Raw genomic sequence first — 19,838 nt, forward strand, 5'->3', positions numbered from 1 at the left:
GCAGCTGTATTTTCAGCATCATTCCTCCAGTCTTCAGTGTCACATGATCCTTCAGAAATCATTCTAATATGCTGATTTGCTGCTTATGAAATGTTTCTTATTATTATAAATGTCGAAAAAACTGTTGTGCTGCTTATTATTATTATGGAAACCACTTCACATTCTTTGATGAATAGAAAACATTCTAAATGTCTTTACTGTTATTTTTGATCATTTACATTTTTGATTAATCCTTGCTAAATAAAATAATTAAATTCCTTTAAAATTCTACTAAATACTGAGCAAAGGGTCTGAATATTTAGGACCATGTGATATTTCAGTTTTTCTTTTTTAATAAATCTGCAAAAATGTCAACAATTCTGTGTTTTTCTGTCAATATGGGGTGCTGTGTGTACATTAATGAGGAAAAAAATTAACTTAAATGATTTTAGCAAATGGCTGCAATATAACAAAGAGTGAAAAATTTAAGGGGGTCTGAATACTTTCCGTACCCACTGTATATATATATATATATATCGTAATCCTTTATCAAAATGTAAAAACTTGCTCTATTTCTAAAATGACTTTCTTCTTTTGCTGACTTTACAACGTAACACCAACTTCATGATCCAATAGATTTCTGACAGATAAAATCAATCAGATGCTGATATATAACTATTTTATGTATATGATATATAAAATAATTTTACTAAATAACTTGTATAAAAATGTAAGTAACAAAAAAAAATACATTTTATATATATATATATATTTTTTCATTTATTTATTTTTTTTTCATTTAAAATGATATTATAAACATACACATATAACATTTAATTTCAGCAATTAACAAAAAAATTTTTTTTAATATATTTTATTGATGTTTATATAAATTTATATATTATAAACATGCATGCATAAAAATAAATTTTTATATGCAATTTTGTGCACATAAAAATGTATTTTTACATGCAATTTTGTGCACATCTCATTTGTCCTTATAAAATGATATTATGTAGTCTATATATTGCAGTCACACTTGGCTGCGGAACACCGCAGAAAAGCTCCATCCATTGGATAATGTGTTTCTGTTGCCATCAACATAAGCAAGTGTATTTTTCACAAATTGGACACCTCCAGGGGCGGGATAGCTGCCCCGTTACAGTCTAATGTGGGAAAGCCTGGAGGCTGGGGGTGGGTGTGTTGGGGTTGCGGAAGGGGCAGAAACGGGTACACACTCCACTACAATAGCTGGGCCTCGTTAGCTCTGTAACAATCCCACTGCCCACGCCACCAAAACATCGCCGACATAAATATGGGGACATCTGCAAGGGTAATCACTGCATTGTGCTCCCATTTTCTGCTCTGCTGGACGGCAACAGGGCAGCCTGCTTTTCAACACCTCCCTCCCTCCGCCGGCCCTCCCTTCCCTTCCCGGCCTCGGCTCCGTTTCTGGGGTCAGAGTCCCTCAGGTAACCAAACCCTCTGAGACTTGTGCTGAATTACATGTAATTACTCCCACAATCTGATTGATTTTGGCCTGAATAGGGCAAAAGGACACCTTTAACTTCCTGCTGCCCTCTTTCAGTGTATCTTTGTCACTTTTTTTCTACGTTTCTCATCTCCATTCGCACCCCCCCCCCATTCTCATCCGTTTCTATGCACAACAACCCCCTCTAATTCCCCACACCATCCCTCGCTCACCCTCCCCTTTTCTCTCTCTCTCCAGCGCTCATGAAACGAAGCCAAGACTCTTCATCTAGTAGGAGGCAGAAGGCTTTGAAGAGATCAAAGCCAAGGCCGCGAGCAGTTGTGCGCCCTGGGAATATGCCGCAGCTCTCTGCTCCACAGCCCCCTTTTTTCCAGCGTCATGTCGGATTGCAGCTGGATTGCATTTCACCAGTTTTCTTAATGCTCTCGGTTTTGACTTTGACATCACTGATCCCCCCCAACACACACACGCACACCTTCAACACAAATGAGTGAGAAGGGAAGACAGAAAAAAAAGACAAAAGCAAGGGAGCGAAGGAGAGAAATCAAAGAGAGCGAAGTTAAAATGAAAAAGCTGGGTAAAGAAAGGAGTAAAAAAGAAGGAGGAGAGGGAGCAAGAGAGATTGACAGGGTGATTTTCATTTTCACAACTCCATAATTGGCCAGTTCAAAGGCGGATGAAAAAAGGAAGCATTTGTTTTCAATTCTGCGGCAGATATGAAAGGAGCGACAAACTTTTACGAGTTTCCCAAAAATTAAAGACAGGCTCTTTTCACATTCAAAGAACAGAGTGTTTTTTATGGCCAAGACCACACAAAAAGAGCTGATAGCAAAGCCCTCCCCTCCCGTCCGGTGCAAACATGAGTTGACTGACTATGAGAAATAGAAAGAGTCTGAGAATTCGGAGGCAGAGGGATGGTTTGCTGTGCAACACAAAGAGAGGGAGTGAGTGAGTGAGTGCACATAAGAAAGGAGGGGGGGGGGGGGGCTACATCTATACATCCATTAAACAGCCTTGCTAATAAAGCCTGGTTGCAAGCCATCTTTTGTACTGTAACTCCGAGAAACCCTTTACCAAACTCCTACACCAGGGAGCATGAATATTTCAGTGGTGTCTGATCCAGCCCAGCAAAAAAAAAATAAAAAAAAATAATGAGCTTCAGAAAAATATGAAAAATGTAAACCTAGTGGCACAAAGCCTCTATTGATCAGTAAAAAGCAGTGCAAATGAAGTTCAGAGATGCATGCATGCATGCTAACAATGCGGTTCCAATCACTGTCACTGACGAATTTCTCTTGAGATGACGACTGTTTGACAAGTCGCTCAACTTGGTGTTTCTACACGCTGCTACAGCACAAAAACTACCAATACTACGCAATCTCCAACAGTTATCCAATTAGCGTGATTTGATAGAAGAGGGTTATTGACTTGCATCTAATGTTGCTTCTCAAACAAACAATTGTAAAATTAGAAAAACATGGGGATTTCGGGTCATCCGAGACTAAACAAGCTTCAACTGACACTGGGAATGGGAATACACAAAATGAAGCAACAAATATTAAATGAAAAGGAGTAAAAAACATCAATGAATAAATGAAAATGAAAAATGAAAAACAAACAAAACTGAGACGAGAGCAGCAGCTACTATTTTCAAAAGAAAGCAGGGCTTAAAAAGGCTGCTGGAGGGTGATGGAGGTCACAGCCGGGCCTGGAGACATAACATGCAGGAAAAGTGATGACAACTGTGGTGCAAAGACAAAACACAACGTGGCACTTCGCTTGCATGTGCCCTCATGATCATCTCAGCAGGTGCTCCCGCTGGTTTGCATAATAGCTGAGCAGTATATATAGGGTATATATACATTTGTAGTATATATAGGGTATATATGGTTGTCTAATAAACCTGACATTGCATAATATGAATATTTTTGTTAAATCACATCTGCTAAAAATCTGGATGGACATATATATAGCATATATGTGTGTGTGTAGGCAAATGGGACTAGCAGAGCTAAGATAAATAAACATAACTGCACTGCTTGAATACACACAAAAGCAATTTAATTTGGACAATCCCTTTAGAATATCAGAGTTTGTGGAGTCTCCTGTAATGACGTTTCAATTAACATATTTCAGTGGGTCGTTTGACAGTAATATTTCAGGGGGGTGAAATGCCCCATGGAGGCAAACCTTTCAAAAATCACCTAATAACACTGCCAGCCTTTTTGTTTTGTACATCCAACACATGGATTCAATATGGCTGTGGTAACCGGCCGATGTAAACACAGTATCAATGGGCCTCTGTTCCAAAACCCTGGGTCTGTACCAGTGGACTTCAAAGGGGCCGTAGGCTGCCGAAATCTGCGAGGTCTAGGCCGTGCTGGTGTTCAGACCTGCTCAGCAGATGATACGGCTACTTGTTTGCCCCTTATCACCCATGTGTGGGGGCGGTGCGCTTTGCTTGCCTTCATCAAAAGACGATATGATACGTGTCTAAAGTATGTGCTAAGAGCACCAGGGAGGCATATGGGTGAATTTAGAAATGCATATTATAAATGTAAAGAACAATAATACTGAAAACTATTAAAACACAATAAAAATGTGGTTCATAAATATTGTTACAAAAACCACACACAAGGGCTGCTGGGAAATGTCGTTTCTTTGAATGGTGCAGAAATGGACAGATTGAGAGTAGAAGATCCAGCTGTGTGAAATCTCTTTAGGTAAAGCCAGGGTTTGGGGGGGTTTGTGATTCCACGGCATGTCCACGCTGAGAGATCCGTCACATCCCACATCAAAGCAGGCTGAGTGTGAGTGTGTATCTTGGGTCGGTCCTTCCCAAGCTCCACTGCCAGAGGCCAATCAGGATGGGGGAGGAAAACGGCACAAGGACTGAAGTTGCCCCACCAGCAGCTCCAGCACATGTATTACAGTAGAGGTTCGTCCATATTTTAAAACATTTTCATATATTCATTTTTCTAACTAAGTTTCTAAAGTTTCTAAATTCGCAAATGCTCTTCTCTGAGAATTTTGCACACTGAACATGAATATGCACATCTTGTCAAAAACAAAAAATTACAATAAAACAAATGCTATTTGCAATGTTTTCCGATGATAAAATTTGTATTCTTTGATGAGTAAGTAAAATCTGCTGATAACAACTTCACAACCAAATATCCAAAATCTACGGTAAAACCGAAAAGTGCGTTACACAAACCACTATACTGGAGTAAATTTGGTTGTCATTGAGGCTACGTCTACACGAACCCAGATCTTTCCCTATCCGATCTTTTTTTCCCCTCGTCTCAAGAAATATCTGCATCCACACGAAACCATGAAACCAACACAAAACGATGTAGTATACATGCCAGACCAGCATGTGGCGCTGCAATTCTGCCACAGAGATACACTAAAAATGGAGAAGAAGACTTGGACTATGTGCATAAACCTTGCGTGCAGTATACAAACGAACATGGAACAATACATTTGTTAATCTGTGTTAATGTTAGTTAATAAAAAGACAATTGTTCGGTGTTTGTTCATGTTTTTGTTGCTGTTACGTGACGTAGCAGTGTCTGACTAGGGGCGAGATGTGGGCTGATGACGTCATCGTTTCAGAAAATATACGGATTCGCTGTCCACACGAAAACGCAAGGGCGGCGTTTTCAGATTTATCCACTCTGGGACCCGGTTTCAAAAATATCGATTTCACTCTCCCAAAACGCCGGATCCGTGTGGACGAAACGCCTATACAATACAAAATGCATGCCTATACAGCTAAACGCGTCTCCGTGTGGACGGGCCTGCAAATCCCATCTATGTTTAACTATAACAAATATTTGTTTACTCTTTGTGTGAGTATACCACTCATTTTCCTTTTCGCTATTTGTTTTGTAACACATTTGGAGTGAAAAAGCCTTCAGATCAGAAAATTCTGGAAAATCTGAGGACATTTAAACATTTAAAATAATTTATGGGTCACAGGTCAAACATGTAACATCTCAAAAAATTTTAGTGAGATGAAACTTTGTGTTCAAGCTTTAAATAATCCAATTTAAGAAGAAATGAAAGAGAGGGGATGGAGAACAGATTATACAATTCAATGAAATCCAGGACCCCATCACCCCATTCTTCTCTCTTACTGATTAAAAGGGGCCGAGATAAGCGGAAATACATGAAACACCCCAGCGCAAGGGAAATCATTTCAAAAGGAGGAAATGCCTAGGTTGTCTTAATTCCGAATTCGCCATTTCATACGAATGTTAAAATATCACAACTTCAAAGCTACAGGCACCAGAGACAATGCAGCCCCAATGTTTACCTGGAAACATTATCTGCTGACCCCAAGTTAGTCATCTCAAAGGAGCCCTGGATGCCATTTCCAGATGTCGTCCATCAGATTAGAGCAACATGTAAAGCTTTCATGGATCACCAAGCACCAATGCCAATATCCACTACCGTTGGGGGGGCTGGAGAACATTGTACTCATACGATTGGCATTTCACCAGGTAGCAATACCCCCCAAAAATCTGCTGACCACTACAAAATTGTCTTCTTCATGACTCATGACTGGGTGGGAGTCCAGGCACTGGAATGGTATGGCCAATGGAAATCAATCCAAACTTCAGGGGAATGAAGGGGTGGGGGGGATAAGATGCCTTTGATCTTGCTGAAAACCGATCCCAGACCTTAGAGATACGGTGTCTGAATATTTGAGCCACCGCAAAGGAGAGAGAGACAACAGACAGTGGAGGCTGAGGAAATGGATCTGCCACGATTGGGATTTTATTGCACACCGAGAGGGAAAAAAAGGCAAAATTCGGGTAAGTTGCAAATTATTTCTGCAACCCCTCTGCAAAATCTTTGCATCGGTATGAAACATTCAGCTATTATTTGTGGATTTTTGTTTTGTACCTTCCAAGCGATGGCTTTAAACCACAAAGGATTCACACATATGTTCCAGTGACTACATTGCTGACCCAGTTGTCAATAAACTGCTAAACCACATCTTGTTTTGTAACAATGTATATGCTTAAGTAAAACTGCTTAAAAAGAACTAAACAATAAAAATGTTAACAATGTCAGAACCATTTATCCCAAATGCTTAGATCAACTACAGGTCAACTGCTGCATCATCTTCTGTTTGCTGTCCGTCACCACAGCGGTGAAACCAAACCATAATCGCACGGCCGCAGACTGATAAAGGAGCTGAATTCAGAGCTGTGCAAACAATGGATGAGATGAGCTCAGCGGAGAAAGCCCTGTCTCTCATCGGGCTCACAGACAGCCTGCAGCGGCCATCTCTTCCAGGCACCAGTCAACTGCCAAACAGGGAGTCTTAACCACACAAAAACTACCAAACAGGATTAGGATGGACAGCTGCTAGCGTATCCACCATTTTTTTTAACCCCCCCCCCAAAAAAAAATTTCACTGGTGGACAGTGAGAGCTCCGGAGCGAACAGCACGGGATAACACTCACCGTTCTGTGAATGGGAGGCGAGAGAGCACCGTTGTTCATGTAGGGTTCATTGTTCATATTGGTCATCATGATGTATCCTGGGTAACTGGGGTACGGGTGGCCTTTGCTGTACATGTCTTGATGCTTACCTGTTAGAGAATAAAATAAATCAGCTTGAATTAATAAGATTTCCCATATATTCTCTATGAAATGCTATGCAGTTTAAACGAAAGGCATGGTTAAAATGTATTTTGTTAATAAATGTTTTATGCGGTCCAGTCAAAGTTCTCGAGTCTTGAACTTTTAGCGGCAATTAAATGAATCAAAATGAACTTCCTGACCAAATGTCACATTTTTAAAAATGCAAGTGCTAAACAGGAAACCAAGCAGTTCCTAGCAGTATCTAAAACAGGGGAGCCGTTTTGAGGCCACTGAAGTGTTTAGCGGAAAATTTGCATCCTAATTCACAGCAAGCGGAGAACAAAGGGGGAAAGACAATCAAGTCACTTCACTGTGACCCCAGCACCCTTCCCGGCGTATAAAAGACCAGGGTGCAAACAGAGATCAAATGAACTACGGGCCATCACAGCAACATGCTGCTCTTGACAATAGCGTCTCAGACGGTGTGTTTGGAGGGCAGCGTATCAGAGGAAGATGGGGCTCTTCCCTGACACGTGTCATTACGTGTCGACACCAAACAGACTGTGGGCTGAGAAATTCCCTTCACAAAGCCATCAGAAACAATCAATCAAATCAAATATAAATAAAATCTGTTTTGCATTAGAACTGCAAGACTTTTTTTAAAAAGAGAATATATATGAAAAAAATTGCTTTCTTTGCAAATGTATAGTTTAACATAAGTGAATGAAAATGTTATGATTTTGTAGAAGCATGCTGTTTTAAGCATTTACACCACACATTAATAATATTACACATTTTTCCCCAAAACATACGACTTACCATCATCCAGATGGTCCCTGTGCTTCTCATGATAAGAGTCTGGTGTTATTTGGGACTGTCTAGCTGCCTGTTCAAAAATGTAGGAGAGAGATATTAACAGCTTAATTGCTAACGTGCAACGTTATTTCTTTCATTGTCCAGCATTTCCTGCTTTCTGAAGAAAAAATTGTTCAATCCTAAAACCAAAGCTGACAGAATAAGGTATGCGTTTATCATATTTTTAGCAGAAAGCATCGATAAAGAAAATATATCTTGCATTTTTATACATTGATTAACTCAGTCATTTTCTCTCTGCTGTGGAGTCTGACCACAAATGCGGTATCTTGAGGAAGGAAAAAGAAAGGCTTCGTTACTATTCTTGTTCGCTCCGCATTATGAATCAGAAGTGCCGGGAAATAAACTCCATTTGGAGTTCAGCTCCCTCTGGGTGCCTTCCAGCAGAGTGAGGGATCTGCACTGCCTTCCCAATTAACATTTAGCCCATCAGTTTGTTCTTTCTCATGTCAAGCTATAACCCTGCATGCTGTTGATGCCAGGAGGAAATATATTTAATTAATAAAGCAAAGCATCTTTTTATTCTTTAGTTCCATTCACTTGATTCACAGGACCAGGTAGTAATGGAAGAAACACACATGATCAGAGAAACACAAAAAATAAACTGAAACGAATTTACACCAGCACACACATCTGTCAACTGCTTCACAAAATTCAGATGGATATAGACTTTAATTTTTTTATTTAAATAATTGTTTCCTATTTCCTTTGTGTGAAATTGCATGCAATATGCAATTTATATAAGAACAGGCAAATAACTTTGTCGCCACTATAAACGGCATGTGCTGATTTTAATGCATATTAAAAAAATGTATACATTAATTAAAAAAAGCATATAGCATTGTTGTGGATAATTGTAAAAGAATACAACAATAAACCAATCAGAGGCATAATAAGCCGTTTCAGAAATATTAAAATATGTGCATATTGCACCCATTATCTGGCAGACTTTACTAAACAATTATTAATAATCTCAAATTACAATAATCATAGCAACAACAAAATGTAACTTCGCCATTGGTAGTAGAAGTAGCAGCATTGCAAAATTATATTTACATTCTTTTTAATAACTGTTTATATTCATGTTTTAATGACATGAATTGTTGAATAAATATAAACTGAGAAACTATAAATCTCAAACATAATAAATAATAAAATCTCAAATCAAAATCTATTTAAATGCTAATGTCTTTGTGATCAATAAAACATATATATTGATCAACACAGCCTTCTTTGACAATTAAATTACGACTGTGGGTTTAAAAAAGTTAAATGGCTGAATGAATAAAAATCCTGGAAAACTAAAAATATGAAAAGCTATCATTTATGTGGTGTTTAAAGCAAATACTGGTCATCCTGGCTCTTTTAGTGCTTTTTCTCGCTTAAATAAGGACTGTGGAGTCCAAATGAGTTTGTTGACTTTAGCACGTGTTTGATATACCACGTTTTTGTAAGTAGCTTAATTTCACTTGATCTTACATTTGAACTTGAAAATATTTTATACGTTACGAAATATTTCTATTGCATATGAGTAACCTTTAGAAAAGAAATAACGTTCAAATAAATAAATGAACGAATTAATTAAAAATAAAGCATATTGCCCTGAAATTGGAGGAGGCATATTTGTTTGAAAATGTCCAAGCATTTTTAATAATCAGTGGCAATGACATAAAAATCAATTAGACAATTTTTTCCCTTAAAGTACTTTTAGAAAATCCATATATTATCTGCAGTATTTAATTGAAAACATGAACACACACATTTTCATTGTACCATTTTAGTCAAATTATCATATTAAACACATTTTATGAAATTGTTACGATGAATAAAGCATAAATGTAAGCAGCTACAAAATCTGCTCGCAAGATTCAAATTTACAAAACCAGATAATGCATATAGCTCGATTTAATGAATACTTGATGTTAACCTGAATGCTGCTTTTGTTCTCAAGGTAATCTAAATTTCAATGTTTAATGTAATTAAGCTTCTTTATAAAAACATACACTGTTTAATTAATCACCCAATGTTTGATATACCACGTTTTTGTAAGTAGCTTAATTTCACTTGATCTTAGAGGTCACATTTGAACTTGAAAATATTTTATACGTTACGAAATATTTCTATTGCATATGAGTAACCTTTAGAAAAGAAATAACGTTCAAATAAATAAATGAACGAATTAATTAAAAATAAAGCATATTGCCCTGAAATTGGAGGAGGCATATTTGTTTGAAAATGTCCAAGTATTTTTAATAATCAGTGGCAATGACATAAAAATCAATTAGACATTTTTTTCCCTTAAAGTACTTTTAGAAAATCCATATATTATCTGCAGTATTTAATTGAAAACATGAACACACACATTTTCATTGTACCATTTTAGTCAAATTATCATATTAAACAGATTTTATGAAATTGTTACGATGAATTAAGCATAAATGTAAGCAGCTACAAAATCTGCTCGCAAGATTCAAATTTACAAAACCAGATCAATTCAAGGAGCCCTCCCTCAATGTATCAGAAAACAAGAAGGGGGAAGAAAAACATTGGGAAGTGTTTCTGCGGCTTGCGTGAGAATAAGTTTGGAGTAGGAGGCAGAGCTTTATAAAGCAGGCGGAGGAGGGGTCAGTGGGCGGAGCCGTGGCTGCCTTTGATCTGGCGGCGGCGGCGGCCTCTCTCATCCCCAGCCTTTGTATGACCATATATGGCGTGAGGATGGAGACGGGCCAACATTTCCACGCGCGCCTTCATCCCAGCTGAGAGGGAAAGCGACGGTTCTCTTCCGGGTAAAGGAGACACAGCGAGAAAGATCAAAGGCTTTGGATTTAGAAGCAGAATATGGATGAGAGAGAGAGAGAGAGAGAGAGAGAGAGAGAGAGACGGGACTGGCCGCATTCCAGAGTGTAGCGGAAAACTGAGCCTTAAACACACACACTCGTACATTCACTCACTGAGACTGGCTCCTGGGATAACAATCGAACCTTTCTGTTTTAAAATGAAATGTATGCATAGCAGGACAGATGTGTTGTTATTGTAAACCGTGTGGATTTATTTTAATGCATGGTTATTTAAATGTAAGGCTCCATATGAAGCACATCAAGGCATACCATAGCTCCAAGCCAGCAAGATCAAAACATTTATTAGTTTAAAATAAGAGATTCTGGACAATTATTGAATGTGTCTGCACTGACAGTATTTTTAATTTAGTCAAATAAATCAATTGTTTTAGTAGCAGAAAATAATAGGTCTAATTAATTTTTAAAGGCACTACATGCTAGAAATGAGTATAGTCAAATCTACAGATTGATTGTGTAAGCATATATACTGAAAAATGCATACTATATACTATCAAAAATGCACTGTTGCTTTAAAAATATGTGTGTGTGTGCGCGTTGTTGTGACAAATGAGGACATCAATTTGTATAATGACAAAGGTAATATATGGTCTGTACAGTAGAAAAACCATTACGCCTATGGGATGTCCCCACTTTTCACAAAAACAAACCTGTGTGTGTATGTGTGTGTGTGTGAATGAATGGAGAATATGAAATACATCAAGCGTGCCAGAGAGATTAAAACATGCATTTTTGAACTGCACTTAAAAAAAATCTAATAAAAAGTATTTAAAAAACTATTAGATATTTATATATATATATATATATTATCTATATAAATGTGCCAGAAACCTAGAAATTAACATGGTTTTTCAACTTTATATCCAAAAATGATTGGTGTATTTAATAGTAAAAATGTAGGCCTAATTAAATGTGGACATATAGAAACAAACCACAAGCTACTTCTCTGATTTATTTTCCAGGACACACACGCACACATATGAAAATATCTGGCTAATGAATAAATGTGAATGAACAGTGATAACAGTTTAATACAATTTAATCAAGTTTCTTTGTATGGGAAAGCAGCTCCTCCTGTGAGGGGTAGGTTTAGGGGTAGGGTTGGTGTAGGGCAATAGAATATACGGTCTGTACAGTATAAAAACCATTACGCCTATGGGATGTCCCCACTTTTCACAAAAACAAACCTGTGTGTGTGTGTGTGTGTGTGTGTGTGTGAATGAATGGAGAATATGAAATACATCAAGCGTGCCAGAGAGATTAAAACATGCATTTTTGAACTGCACTTAAAAAAAAATCTAATAAAAAGTATTTAAAAAAACTATTAGATATTTATATATATATATTATCTATATAAATGTGCCAGAAACCTAGAAATTAACATGGTTTTTCAACTTTATATCCAAAAATGATTGGTGTATTTAATAGTAAAAATGTAGGCCTAATTAAATGTGGACATATAGAAACAAACCACAAGCTACTTCTCTGATTTATTTTCCAGGACACACACGCACATATGAAAATATCTGGCTAATGAATAAATGTGAATGAACAGTTTAATACAATTTAATCAAGTTTCTTTGTATGGGAAAGCAGCTCCGTTAGTCTCGAAACAGTTGAATGTTACAGCCAACAGTCAGAATAAAAATCCAAATTTATCATATTTGTGGGTATCTGACCTGATCATAAGGACAAGAACATACAACCACATACAACCACATTTCAGCAAGACTTCAAAGGAAAACGTGCACTGCTTATACATCATTTAAGAGCCAAGCATTTCATCATCGCTGGACATTAGATTGTTAGAAATCGTAATTTAGCATAAACATGTAAACTATGTACACTGGCCGTTAAAGGCATAGCTCTTGCCTAGTATTTTTCTTTTACAGTAAGTAGGCACAATAATTGCCTTTTTTTTCTTCTAAAAAGAGAAATATCGTGAAAGAGAAGATCATTTGCATTTCTGTCTTAATGAGTTTGCAGAAGTGACCCCTCTGGATCAAACATGAAAAGGAAAGCGTCCTGCTGTGTCCTGACCTGAATTTAGTTGTCTCTCACTCTTCTACTGCATACTGAATGTTATATAACCTTGAAAGACCAGGAATGTATCCATAACACAGCACAGTTTATCAGAGCACTGCTAATTTAGAGGAGAATTAGACTGTTAGGTTCAGAAGAGAAATTCAGAAAAGATTGCCCTCTTGCTGTGACGCTCATGCATGCACTGCTATTGATCAGGAACTGTGGATTAATAATTTGGTTCAGATGTAATCTGAGGATAGGAATGACCTATAAAGTGGAAGAAAAATTTGCTGATTAAATGATTAATACTGTTTCAATATGAAATTGACTCTAGATCATTCAAAAAAAGTACATGAAAATGATACATGTACTTAATTATATTATTTAGTGTTATCTTAAAATCACTGAATTATAAAACAAACCATTTTACTTTAGTAAACCAATGCATTTTTAAATAATTCCATAGTATATTCTAAGAGTGAAAAAGATCTACAGGCTGTTTCTCCCTTGGTAGCTTTAACTGTATATGAAATAATGAATGAAATATGTTTTTGCAAACAACATTTAAATCACAAATATTTCTTTATAATTAAATACATGTTTTTTCTAGTGCGCTTTTACAAATGTTTTTCTCTTTCAGCTGCTTTTGACCTCGCAGCTCATGACAGTCTATATTGAAAGGCCTGGAATTGAGCATGTTTTTTGGTGTGCCATCAGCCAATTTGCTTTGTCATGATGTCATTTGTGGCTCAGATGGTTGAAAAATTAAATGTGAATCTGACTGCTCTTAAGAAATGATAGCAGGATGCAAGTCAAGGACTTCAAGGGTGGCACCACTCAGGTATTACTGACATTCTTGCATCAGTGGCAGAACAAGCTATTATTCCGATAAAAGATCAGACAAACATTTTATCTGTGGAAAAATGTGCACTGATGAATCATTCATCATAAAACCAGGAACATGTATTACAAGAATAGTTCTCCCAGAAATGAAGATTTGCAAAAAAAAATGTACTAACCCTCAGGCTACCCATGATGTAGACGAGTTCGTTTCTTCAGATTTGGAGAACAGTTTTGGAGAAATTCCGCATTGCATCTTTTGCTCAGCAGTGGATCCTCTGCAGTGAATGGGTGCCGTCATAATGAGAGTCCAAACAGCTGATAAAAACATCACAATAATCCACACGACTCTAGTCCATCTATTAACATCTAGTGAAGTGAAAAGCTGTGTGTTTGTAAGAAACAAAATGTTTTAACTTCAAACCTGCTAAGATATATACATAATGTTGCATAAAGTTGTCTCGTCTGAATCAGGAGAGAAAAATGCACAGATCAAGCACTGTTTACAAGCAAAAACAGCGTTAAACAAATGTGTCGGTGAATTTTGATTTGAGCGGACAATAGGACATAGACTTTTTCAATGGAGGACGCGTTATTATGGATTATAGCCAAAAGTGATTGTTTAAAGTTGAAACGGCCTAATGATGGATTTGTTTATTACAAACGCACAGTTTTTCGCTTCACAAGATGAAGTTTAATTGATGGACTGGAGTCGTGTGGATTATTGTGATGCAATATCACTGCAGAGGATCCATTGGTGTGCAAGTGATGCTAAATTTATCCAAATCTGTTCTGATGAAGAAACAAACTCATCTACATCTCGGATGGCCTGAGGCGGGTCAATACATTTTCAGCAAATATACATTTTTGGGTGAATTATTCCTTTAAGTACATGTTTTTGGTCTTATTGTGAATTTAAAAAGTAAATAGGGTCCATTTTGAATTCACATTGATTTAAAAAAGATTAAAATTGGCAACGTCAAGCGCAATTACCACAATTTCAAGAATGACAGAGACAATTACAGTACAATACAGCAGAATGAAACCTCACCCTCTGCTCTAAAGCTGGCAGATGATCCAGCGGTTCTTCCACCTGCTTCAGTTCTCACAACCCCCCGAATCGAAAATTATAGCTGTGAAGCTCCCAGTCACCGCCTAACAAACGACAGGAAACAAACATCACATTAAGATGAAAAGAGCATACAATTAAAGTTGAGAGGGGGAAAAGAAAGCCATTTATCAGTCAAAAGAAGCAGAGTTAGAGGTGGGTGAGGTCTGAGGCGAGAGATGATTTTTGCTACTCTTTTATTGGTGTGAACACAGGTGATGTTCAGAGGAAGGGAAAGTGTCTAGAGGGGATGAGTTGAGCGTTCAGCCCCACTTCTGTCCTGTGATCTGCTGATTTATAACACGGCGAGAAGCAGACATACTGTTATTAAAATAAAATCATATTCTGGATGGAGCTGGGGAGGGGAAAAGGCCCAACAGGGGAAATTTGTTATGCTGGGTTATTGAGTTTGAAGCCCTCTGCACCTACACAAATTCACTCTTGGCAAGCGTAATACACTAAAGCTTGTCAAAACACATAATAAAAATAAAAGACTTACAAAAAATACATGTATAACAGTTTAGGGATACATAGAATATCTCTAATGGTGTGCGCCTGTTTATAACGTATTTTTCAGGTCAAGGAAAATTGTAGTTTTTTCATAGTTTATATAATTTAATATTCATAATTAAATAATTTATGTTGGACATGTTTGCTGTTTTTGTGTTTATATATAGCAAGGATGCATTAAATTAATCAAAAGTGGCAATAGACATTTACAGTGTTACAAAAAACAAACAAAAAAAACTATTTCTAATTAGTGCTGTTCTTTTGAACTTTAAAAAAAAAAAAAAAATGATCATAGTTTCCACAAATATATCAATGTTTCTTGAGCAGCAAATCGGCATATTAGAATGATTCTGAAGGATCATGTGACACTGAAGACTGGAGTAATGATGCTGAAAATTCAGCTTTGATCACAGGAATAAATTACATTTTAAAACATATTCAAATAGAAAACAAAATATTTCTGTTTTACTGTACTTTTGATCAAATAAATGCAGCCTTGGTAAACATACACTGAAAAAAACAACAAGTAGATTTACTTAATTTTTATTTTGCAAGTTTTTGCACACATACATTTTAAGTAAAATTTAAGTATTGAATTAAGTAAAATCTGCTTAACTAAGTTAGGTAAAATTAGCAAAGGAAATAAGTCAATTTAACATGGCCAGTTAGAGTTTGATGAGTAATTTCTACTTAATTATTTTGTTAAATATGCAATACTCAAGTACATTTCCCTCAGTTATAGTTTATAAAATGTACTCAAACAATGTAGCACTGGATAACAACCATGCTATTATAGTATGTGGTTCACTTGCAAACATGCAAGTAAGCAATTAAGTAGGCAGCTTGTTATACTTTGAAGATAACATGTCCACTCAATATAATTATTACCCAAATGAACACAGAGACCTCAATACTTGGTACACCATACAGAATGACGGTAACAATCAGTGGATAGTGTTTGAGTATAAATGGGTCATTTTGAGTAGACAATTAACTCCAGATTAACCTAGTGACAAAATCAACCATAAAACAGTGTAAATACAACTCGAAAACAGTGACAATTTTAAACTTTTTAATTATTCATGCCCCTGTGCATGATGGGAAAAATGGGATCATAACTTTGATATTTACTTAAAGAATCCTTGTAAACATAAACAATTCCAAGTAAAATATGCTTATAATTTCAAACTTTAATATCTACAAGCTTAAATTGAGTAGTAATTTAGAATTTACTTAATTTTTTTAATTATTGCCTGAACTAAATTATTTAATGTAGAAATTACATTTGTTTTTATGTAGTATTTACTTCACCACAAAATCATTTTTATCAGTGTATGACACTTCTTTCAAAAACAATAAAAAAATCGTACCGACCACAAACTTTTGAAAGGCATATTGCAGAATATATGTTGTCAGAATGTTGTTCGAATGTGAACTTGTGGTTTACGAGTCAAACTATTTAATATTTGGCGGGCCGACACATTGAGGCAACCTCTGTGCAATTTCCTCAACCTGTGTTTGGCTTCAGAGAGGAAGTCCACCGTCAGCCCAGAATGCTGGATCTGTCTTTTCATCCTGCCGCGTTATTGAAGAACACATTGAGCTTGTGTCAGGGCCTGCTGGGAAGGTGTCAAAGGTCATGGCCGCCCTACCGAGCGGTCACGGTGCCCCAGTCCCATCTGTAATAAAGCAAACACACACACACACACACACACACACACACACACACCTCTCAGACAGGTCATCTCCACTGCCAGATCAAACAAGGCCCATCAATGTCTCCTCATGAGCAGGAAACCATAAACAGACACATCAGCACTCAGTGCTACTGTATATCGCATGCTCACATAAGCAAATATTAATATTAATGTGATTAAAAGGATAGTTCGATTTTCATATAAATATTCAAAGTGGTGTAAGCCCAAAAATTTTTGGCTACATGAGATTAACCCTACCTTTGTCCCAGAGGGATTTCCCAGACACACTAAGTCATTTGTTATCTGATTTAGGTAGGCGACTTCATTGAGTGCTTTTGGGGTTAAAAGACCCTGTTCAAACAACTCTGAGACGACATGGGCAGGAGTAAAATATCACGATAAGCACTATTAGCAAGTGTCTGGTGTAAAAGACAGTCATAAAACACCTCAATCTAAAGCGCTAGAGTCATGGAAGAGACACATTATAACATAAATGTGCTCTGTTCATTGTTTGCAATAAGGAAAGGGTTTACTCACCTTTGTCTATGTATTGTCTAGTTCTCTACTGACAAATCAGTATTTTTAAATCAATACTTAAATTCAGCAAGGATGCATTAAACTGATAAAAAGTAACAGTAAAGACATTTATAATGTTACAAAAGATTTCTATTCCAAATAAATGCTGTTTTTTTACCTTTCTATTCTTTCAAGGAATTTCAAGGAAACATGTTAATGGTTTCCACAAAATTATTAAGCAGCATATCAATATAGATAGTTTTCAATATAGATAATAATAAGAAATGTTTTTTTAGCAGCAAATCAGCATATTAGAGTGATTTCTGAAGGATCATGTGACACTGAAGACTGGAGTAATGATGCTGAAAATTCAGCTTGGCATCAGAGGAATAAATTACTTTAAAATATATTCAAATAGAAAACAATTATTTTAAATTGTAATAATATTTCACAACATCACTGTATATTTGATCAAATGAATGCAGCCTTGGTGAGCAACAGAGGTTTTCAAAATAAAAAAAGTCATTCTGACGTCAAACTTTTGAACAATAAACTGAAAATAAATGTAGAAAAAAAACAGACAATTTTCATTCAGAAATTGCAAGTAAATTTTTCAAGTAATTACAAAAAATCTGTAAAAAAAAACATTGAATTAAACATGAAAAAAATAGAAAGAAACATTATTTTGAAAATAATATTTGAAGTATTATTTACTCTGATAATCTTTGTTTAATTTACAACTTTGAAAAACAAACATTTTTTAGTGTATCTGATAAATGTTTTTTATTCAAACATTATTTGAAGTAGTTGAATTTTTTTTAAGTAAGTTTGAAGTTCAAAATCCTGATACAGATACGTCTTAAGACAGTTAACCATGATTTACTTCAGTTATTTTATAAAACCAGACGCCACATTTCTGAAGAGCAAAGAAGCCAGTTACTGGACTAACGATCAAAACCCTTGACCTCGTATTTTCCAGAAAGTGCAAATGTTTCTTAAAGCTGTACATCCTATGCTGTGCCAAATTACCATTTTTTATAACTGTGAAATTATAATTTTCTTTGTCATGGTGAAATTCTGTGCAAAAGTACAGTCTAGTGTTTGACCCCACCCTCCAACCCCCCGGCCCCACCTCTTAGATTAGGCCCTTCCCCTTACACTCCCTGTCTAGTCATTACTTACCAAACCATCTGTCTGTATAATCCCTATCATCAATGGCCAAGGGAATACAGAAATCAAAGGGCCCTTTCATGATTTCACACAACACCACAGCATCGGCTGAGCGGGGTTCTGTAAATATTTGCTGCCTTTCATTTGACGATGAATCGTTCCTTCAACAAGAGGATTCGTGGGTAAACAGGGAGCATTTCTGGAGGACACCGTGGCCCCGTCGATTTTGTTTACAGTGTTCCTGCTAGCGTGCATGCACTCCGATGTCCTTCCTGTTTCCCATGGGCCTCTGTTCTATCTCATCGTTTCGCCTTCCTCTTTCTCTATCTCCTCCTCATCGACCGATCGTCCTTCCTCCCATTCCGTCACAGCACCTCTTGCATCTCCCATGTGCTAATGTCCTTGCTTTGATTTCTCGCCTCACTGCCATAAACATTCCTCCCCAGTGGTCTCCTTCAATTTCTTCATCTTTTGAGCATTTAGTAAACGGCATGACTTTGATAAAGCGTGTCTGGAGAGAACTGATTCAACTGCAGACAGCGCTGTGTTGGAAAATATTTGCACCCTTACAAACACGCAAACATTCGGTTTATCCCAAGATACTGATTTAGCATTGGTGTTTGTTGACGATGTCCATCTGACATGGAAGTATCATATGTTGTGCCTGAAAGAAACACCAAGATATAATAAAAAATACACAGATATTTATTTTCTATGTGCCTTTGTTTTTGTTTTTTTCTAATTCAAATTAAATATATGTATATATATATATATATACACTGCTGATCTGGAAGATTTTTTAAATGTTTTTTTAAAGAAGTTTCTTATGATCACCAAGGGCATTTATTTGATCAAAATTACAGAAAATAAAACTGATTTCTGTATATGTACAAAAAATATTATTGCAATTTAAAATAACAGTTTTCTATTTTAATACGTTTTAAAATATAATTTATTCCTGTGATGCAAAGCTGAAATTTTTGGATTCTTTGATGAATACAAATTTAAATTTTATTTATTTAAAATAGAAATGTTTTGAAACAATATACACTGCCATTTAGTTTGGGGTCAGTAATTTTTTCTTCTTTTGAAAGAAATTAATACTTTTTTTCAGCAAGGATGTTTGTGTTATATAAAATTTTATATATATATAAATTGAAATATATATATATA

General features: G+C 36.3%; 1 protein-coding gene across 1 annotated transcript in view; it reads right to left on the reverse strand.

The window, feature by feature from the left end:
- Nucleotides 1-19,838, reverse strand: part of LOC107583218 (lymphoid enhancer-binding factor 1) — a 52,282-nt gene that overhangs the window by 31,554 nt on the left and 890 nt on the right. Inside the window, exons 3-5 of the mRNA XM_016269367.1 lie at nt 12,962-12,970; nt 7,891-7,962; nt 6,952-7,079 (exon numbers count right to left, since the gene is read on the reverse strand). Of these exons, the coding sequence (XP_016124853.1) occupies nt 6,952-7,079; nt 7,891-7,962; nt 12,962-12,970 (209 nt within the window). The remainder of the gene's footprint in view (nt 1-6,951; nt 7,080-7,890; nt 7,963-12,961; nt 12,971-19,838) is intronic.

Source organism: Sinocyclocheilus grahami, unplaced genomic scaffold (genome assembly GCF_001515645.1).
Source record: "Sinocyclocheilus grahami isolate Dianchi unplaced genomic scaffold, SAMN03320097.WGS_v1.1 scaffold51.1, whole genome shotgun sequence".
Classification (NCBI taxonomy): Eukaryota; Metazoa; Chordata; class Actinopteri; order Cypriniformes; family Cyprinidae; genus Sinocyclocheilus; species Sinocyclocheilus grahami.